Source organism: Mytilus californianus, unplaced genomic scaffold, assembly GCF_021869535.1.
Source record: "Mytilus californianus isolate M0D057914Y unplaced genomic scaffold, xbMytCali1.0.p SCAF_10, whole genome shotgun sequence".
Classification (NCBI taxonomy): Eukaryota; Metazoa; Mollusca; class Bivalvia; order Mytilida; family Mytilidae; genus Mytilus; species Mytilus californianus.
This window is the reverse complement of record NW_026262582.1, coordinates 60,140,486-60,148,671: the sequence shown is the minus strand read 5'-3', so window position 1 is coordinate 60,148,671 and position 8,186 is coordinate 60,140,486. Positions and strand designations below refer to the sequence as shown.

Sequence of the window (8,186 nt, the reverse complement as noted above, 5' to 3'; positions counted from 1 at the left end):
TATCAATTTATTTATTTGTTTGTCAGTTACCAAACGACACGGCACGGGTGTCTCCTTCTATAAAAGTAACTAATTAGTCAAATGTCCATTGAACAAATCTAAACATTAGGTATGCGTAAAATTTAAAAATACATCTCACTACCGTATGATCATTAGTAAATATCTATTTATAGAATACATCTTCAATCGATTTTTTAAAAGGCATAAGAAAACTAATTAATATAATGGCATGCTGTGGTAGCAGGTTTGTTCTTTTTTTTTTTTAGGTCTTTCCACTTTTCTGTGGAAAGACCTATTGTATTTGTTCTGATTATTATTAGGTCTTTCCACTTTTCTGTGGAAAGACCTATTGTATTTGTTCTGATTATTATTATTAGGTCTTTCCACTTTTCTGTGGAAAGACCTATTGTATGTGTTCTGATTATTAGGTCTTTTCACTTTTCTGTTGAAAGACCTATAGGTTTTCTTCTGATTATTATTTATTTTTTTTTTTTCTTCCGCCAAATTTTGTTCTTGCGATAAATTTTTGTTTCGCAAGATGTCGCTTAGATGTTTTGTATATGATATCGAACAGTTTATGCGCCTTTGGAATTGACCCTGCTTAACCGAATACTTTTCTTTGTATGAGTTATCTCCCCGAACACTGTTCTCCTCCGTAACCGTAAAAGAAAGCGACAAATTTATTTTATCAAATTGCTCGTTATATCCTCAGGATGTTTTGTCCAATTTTGACCGAAGCGATACGTAAACTCCATATGAGAGTTATTTCCCCTTCTGTATTTGACATAAGGGATATATAAATGTATAGCATGAATGGTAAGTGATAGAGACCTAAGATATATTGATTTGAGTTCCTTGGTTCATTTAAATGAAATTGAGGCCAAGGTCAAACGTCAAGGTCATATTCTAAATTTTGACTTTTCCTTGTTATTTGATCTCCTCTGTCACTTTTAAAATTACAAATTAAAGAACTATTGCAAAATGTTTGCTTAATTGTATTTAAGATATGATACATTTGGTCTGAAACAATCCAATGATATCTTATAGGAGTTATTGTCCCTGAAATGATTCAATTTAAGGTTAATTGATTATTACTCCAACTTGGTACATGATAAAGCCATAGGGTCTTTTGCAAACTGTTGGTTGACATATGACCTTGAAAAAAGTAAGCCGGAAGTGACCTTCGAATTCAGTAAACCGAAAGTAGTATTTTTTGCACTTATTTCATGGAAAAGTACCTAGAAACCATATATTTTTTGAATGATCATAGGTTAACCTATCATTTGAGACCGGAAGTGACATTTTATATACCGAAAGTAGCATATTATCTTCCTTATTACAGGCATAAGTATATACAAACTATATATTTTTGGAATCAGTGCGAATAAAGCTATCATATGAGACCGGAAGTGACATTTTCTAAACCGGAAGTTGGCAGATATCTCCTTTATTTCAGGCAAAAGTATATAGAAACCATTTATTTATTGAATCAGTATGAAGAAATCTATACTTTGACGCTATTAATAACTTTGAGTAAACCAGAAGTGTAAAAGAAGCTATCAAATGAGACCGGAAGTGACGTTTAATTCACCGGAAGTAGCACATTATCTCCCTTATTTCACTCAAAAGTATATAGAAACCATTCATTTATCGCATCAGTTTGAAGAAACTTATGATTGGCTTCCAATTTTAACTTTGAGTAAACCGGAACTAGCTTCTTTTCAATAACTTTGAAAATTTATGTGGAAAGACCTTCAATTGTTCTCTGAACAATTGGTCTTTAATTATTATTAGGTCTTTCCACTTTTCTGTGGAAAGACCTATTGTATTTGTTCTGATTATTAGGTCTTTCCACTTTTCTGTGGAAAGACCTATTGGTTTTCTTCTGATTATTTTTTTTTTTTTTCTTCCGCCTAATTTTGTTCTTGCAATAAATATTTGTTTCGCAATATGTCGCTTAGATATTTGGTATATGATATCGAACAGTTTATGCGCCTTTGAAATTTACCCTGCGAAACCAAATAATTTTCTTTGTAGGAGTTATCTCCCCGAACAATCATCTCCCTTATTTCAGGCAAAAGTCTATAGAAACCATATGTTTATTGAATCAGTATGAAGAAACCTATGATTGGACGCCAATAGTAGCTTTGAGTAAACCAGAATTAGCTTCTCATCAATTATTTAGAAAATTGATGTGATAAGACCTTCAATTGTTCTTTGAACAATTGGTTTTTTTTTGTTTTTTTTTATTCTTCCGCCAAATTTTGTTCTTGCCATAAATTTTTGTTCCGCAAGATGTCGCTTAGATGTTTCGTATATGATATCGAACAGTTTATGCGCCTTTGAAATTGACCCTGCTTAACCGAATACTTTTCTTTGTAGGAGTTATCTCCCCGAACACTGTTTTCCTTGTGTGTGCATCTCCTCCGTAACCGTAAAAGAAAGCGACAAATTTATTTTACCAAATTGCTCGTTATATCCTCAGGATGTTTTGTCCAATTTTGACCGAAGCGATACGTAAACTCCATATGAGAGTTATTTCCCCTTCTGTATTTGACATAAGGGATATATAAATGTATAGCATGAATGGTAAGTGATAGAGACCCAAGGTATATTGATTTGAGTTCCTTGGTTCATTTAAATGAAATTGAGGCCAAGGTCAAAGGTCAAGGTCATATTCTAAATTTTGACTTTTCCTTGTTTTTGATCTCCTCTGTCACTTTTAAAATTACAAATTAAAGAACTAGTGCAAAATGTTTGCTTAATTGTGATTAAGATATGATATATTTGGAAATTTAGAAAATTGATGTGGAAAGACCTTCTTATTTTTTTTTTCTTCCTCTTATTTATCGCATCAGTATGAAGAAACTTATGATGGGATGCCAATTTTAACTTTGAGTAAACAGAAATTAGCTTCTTTTCAAGAACTTTGAAAATTGATGTGGAAAGACCTTCAATTGTTCTCTGAACAATTGGTTTTTAATTATTATTTTTTTCTTCTTCCGCCACTTTTTTCTGACGGTGCTTTTTTGTTTTGCAAGATGTCGCTTAGATTTTTTGTGTATGATATCGAACAAGTATTGCGTTTTTGAAACTGACCCTGTTTAGCCGAATACTTTTTATTGTAAGAGTTATCTCCCCAAACACTGTTTTTTTTTGTGTACGCATCTCCTTCGCAACCATAAAAGAATATGACAAATTTATGTCTCCAATTTGTTCGTTATATCCTCAGGATCTTAAGAATAATTTTGACCGAAGCGGTCCATAAACTCCATATGAGAGTTATTTCCCCTTCTGTATTTAAAATAAGTAAAATAAATTGTAATTGGTAAACCATAAGTGATAGGGACCTAGGGTCTTTTGATTTGAGGTCTTTTGTCCAAAAAAAAAAAGAAAATAGGGTCAAGGTCAAAGGTCAAGGTCATTTTTAAAATTGGTTTTTGGCTTATTTTCACCGTTTTTCAAACACGATATAAGATATCAACAACATATTTTTACTTAATTGTTAGTTGCGACATGTCGTAACACTTACATATCGGTTTAAAGGGTACACTTACATCAAATTAGAGTTGTCTCCCCTCTTTTATTTAAAAATATGCATGTTACTTTTATTATTCTTCCCTTAGTTTATTTATTTTGTATTTACATTGTGTCAGGTCAAATTTATTTGTTCAGTGTATGTTCAATTATGTTAATATGTCCTTTGATTGAGTTAAGCTATTTCAGTTGATATTTTATAGTGTGTCTTTCTATGTTGTGATGTTACACTATTGTTCAGGAAAAAGGGTGAAGGTTTGGTACCATTAAAACGTTTGAACCCGCTGCATTTGAGACAACTCTCCATCCAAGTCAAATTTTATAAAAGTAAACCATTATAGGTCACAGTACGGTCTTCAACACGGAGCCTTGGCTCACACCGAACAGTAAGCTATAAAGGGCCCCAAAAATTACAAGTGCAAAACCATTCAAACGGGAAAAACCAACGGTCTAATCTATATAAAAAACGAGAAACGAGAAACACTTATGAACCACATCAATAAACGACAACTACTGAACATCAGATTCCTGACTTAGGACAGGTGCAAACAAATGCAGCGGGTTTAAACGTTTTAATGGTACCAAACCTTCACCCTTTTTCTGAAACAATAGTATAACTTCACAACATAGAAAGATTACATTTATTACTGTATACTAATAAAACATGATGGCCTTGGTCAAAAGATAATTACAAAATCATTAGTCCTCAAAAAGAGTTATTTTCCTTCTTTCTGGAAGACCTCGAATGAAAGACCTTTTCTTGGTTTAATAATTTTGAATATAACATTGTGATGCAGATTATAATTGTATATTATTAGTTTCTTCTTAATATTGTTTATTTTTCATCGTTCAAGTGGAATATCATTTGTGAGCACCTTTAACGAAAAAAACCAAATAGAAATTTAAAACAAATTTAATAATAATCACGATATGATATGCATGAATTGACCTATGCTAACATCTTGGTCTCTCCTCGCACATAAAACAAAACATCAACAATGTCTTCACTAAAACATTTTTTTTTGTATGGGAAACACTTCACGGATTAAAATTGTTTCCTTAAAGGTTTATTAGCTGGCAAATTCATGTTCACCGATTTGACTCATATTCTCATGTTTGCTTTAAAACATACTAAAACGTATATCCAAATTACAAAATGTCTAAAATAAACAATTAACAATGCATGGACTCAATAATATGCATCAGTATTTCGTGTGTATTTTTGTCTAGACATCATCTAATTAACTACCGACATGACATCCGAGGACTGCCGACGGTCTTATAATCCGATATAAACATAAATAGGAATAGAAAGCGACCACATGCAATTGGATTTTCTATGTCTTTTTGATTTCACATTTTAGGTTAAAAAGTATGTTATCATCGTTTTTAACTATATAAGAATGATTTTTTTTGTGGATCGAATCAGTAAACTAAATGTTTCATCCTTGTTTCACTTTCAATGTTGACATTCTTTATCTTTTAATAGCTGAATACATTCGTAACCCATCTCCAGCCAAGGGGTTAAATTGAAGGAATTGCAAGTGAATAATAATTATTCATCATCGATGTTTCTTTGCTTAATTTGACAAAATTGAACCAAACTGGCTGCTAAACCCGAATTATTATTTCACTATTTCACTTTCCACTTTCATTATTGATTGAGCCAAACAAATATAAAAAATTAATATCTCGTAGCTAATGCCCCTTTAATGAAACAATCCCCACGTGATAATAGGACAAAGTGTTTTGAAAAATAATGTTCAAGAAAATAATATTTTAACTACACGGTGCTTAATGATACCATTGAAAGTTCGCCATTTTGTAATTGCATTCTAGACCATTATTTTCTCAGGGTACGTTTAGTCGTGTTAATACCATTCACCATTGAAATCAGTCTAAACAGACTATCCGTCTGACAAAAATGGATTAACCAAAAATAATTTAAAAACAAGAGGTGAACGATTCAGTTGCAATGTGCTAACACATGTACATGTACATGTAAAATGAATCTTTTATATAATGAAATTTAAATTGTACATGTTGTATATTCTGAAATATGTTTAGGATTACATTACGGACGACTTAAATCAGATATTTTTTTCATAAAGTTTTCGTTTTATAGTAGATAATATCTATAAACTGTTCAAGCATGACCGCTTCCTTAAAAAAGATTTTCAAAAGAATGTGAAGTGTCCCACTAATCTGACGATATTAACCACTGTTCTATAGTTACACATATTATGTAACGTAGTTTTAAGCCATATAGAACACTTAAAGAACGTCAGAGGTTCATATAGGGAACTTAATGACGTGTATCCGTCAATAATACGTATTAAATTTAAAATCACGCAATTTACCCATCAAATACTTAAGTGATTATGTCTTAAAGTGTTATTACAAATTATTGCATACAAGATAGCATTATTTTTACAGCAAATTACAAAATACTTCACATGCGGAATATATATATATATATATACTGCATGGTGAATGTTTAACAAATGTCTGTTACTGGAAAAAACATTAAGGTAGGAGTAATCCGTAATATATGTTATTCAGGTTTCAGACAGGGTATATAATGTGTCTGAGACCTGAATAACATATATTGTATCAACTTTAAGAAGGATAACATCTAAATCTATGATGGTTACGTTTTCTCAGTAGCTGTCCTAATTAGAATGCCAAATATTCTCGTTAAAAATTTAAAAATTATTAAGAAATTATTAACGTTCCAACTCCCTCAGACACAGTTGACCTTACATCAAGTCGGCTATACTTGTCAGTTCCCAGCTGATTTGCATCCCTATCTTTCAAATGTTTTGGGTTGATCGTTCCTGATGAAGATAAATCCAGAAAAGCCGTTTAAAGGCACGAGATTACTTAGTAATTTAGTTTTGTTTTCATTTGTATAAACATAAGGAGATTTGGTATGATTGCCAATGATACAACTATCCACCAAAGTTCAAATGAAGTGGATGTAAGCAATTACATGAAAAATGTGTCGGCAATCATACAGCTTTCAACAATGGCAAAAACCCATACCGTATAGTCGGCTATAAAAAGCCCGGACATGAAAAATATGAAACAATTCAATTGAGAAAACAAACGGCCGTATATATAACAAAAAAAGTTACGAAAAACGAATACTAGTATCACAGACATGAACCAACGACAACCACCAAAATACAGGCTCCTGAATTGGAACAGGGACATAAAGAATGTGGTGGGGTTAAACATGTTTGAAGGCGCCAAACCTCTACCTGTAACCTTGGACAGTGGTAAAACGGCACAACACAAGAACAAACTATACAAAACAATATGATATGTTCGCATGGAGTAACGAAGGCGTGCTGACATATGTTGTTAAATTCGTTGTTCAATTCAGGTTTATCATGCATTTTGATCTGGACGCTCAATGTTGTTGGTAAAATCGATCTACTTACCACTGTATGTCCTTAGCAATGGACGAGTAAGTAGCGAAGTTATATGTATGGGAACGTTCCGAACTACTATATGCATTGCCTCATTTATATCAAGAACTACTTTACAAAATACACAATTGTGATATTATTGTAATGATGGCATAAATTACATAGAAACAGTGGCAGTTATCTCCTATACTTGAATGACAATTAGATACAAGTGGTGACTAACAACAATAGTGTACACACTTTAAGGAATCCCGTATTGCATTGAAATAAATTTATTTTTGCAAAACGATCAAATTTTACGGATTTGTGTGTTGACGTTGATAGTAAGATCATTTGCGAAACATTACATACGGATAAAACATTTAGTACTCCTTTGTAATCTTCCTTTTAAAAAATACTAAATAGATATTATGAAATAAATTAAATAAATGTTTTGTCCGTCTTTCATTAAAGCGGCATATTTCTACAAAACGTTATTGGTAAATGGTAAAAACATCAAGCTAGATATATGGGATACAGCAGGTCAGGATAGATTCCGGTGTGAAGCAGCAATGTTCTATCGAGGAGCAGTAGGAGCAATCGTAGTGTATGACATCACCGATAGAGTAAGTTATTTAACATTACATTGACTACCTGGGGGTTAACGCGTGTTGGACATATTATGAAGAAAACAGTTGCAGGATCCGTATACACGTGTAAATAAGTGTGAGGATATACAAGATTGTATAAATAAAGGCAACATAATTATACCGCTGTTCAATAGTCATAAATCGATTAAGCGAAAACAAATCCGGGTCACTAACCAAAACCGAGGGAAATACATCAACTATAAGAGGAAAACAACGGAACAACAGAAAAACTGAACTGCTACAAAATCAAACGCCAACTTACATAGGAACGGACTATTTGATAATAACTGCAATATTCCTGACCCGGTACAGGACATTTTAAGAAAAAATGGTGGGCTGAACCTGCTTTTATGGCTAGTCAAACCTCCCGCTTATATGACAATGTTACAAATACCGCTAAAATGACAACATTACATGACAAGAATACAGTACAAATAAACACAAGAACACTCAGGAGAGAAAAACATAAAATATAATAGTACATTACAACATGTAAAATATTTCTATTTCGGTGCCTGTCTGTATTTCATTTTAACTTCATGTAATGTCAAATTTCTTGTATACCACTTCTGGAGGTAATGTTTAT

At 32.3% G+C, this 8,186-nt stretch overlaps 1 protein-coding gene across 1 annotated transcript in view; it reads left to right on the top strand.

The window, feature by feature from the left end:
* The first annotated feature begins 214 nt into the window (after positions 1 to 214).
* The window catches only part of LOC127718309 (uncharacterized), a 55,341-nt gene continuing 47,369 nt past the window's right edge, over positions 215 to 8,186 (top strand). Inside the window, exon 1 of the mRNA XM_052224307.1 lies at positions 215 to 244. Coding sequence (XP_052080267.1) covers positions 225 to 244 — 20 coding nt within the window. The 5' untranslated portion in view covers positions 215 to 224. The remainder of the gene's footprint in view (positions 245 to 8,186) is intronic.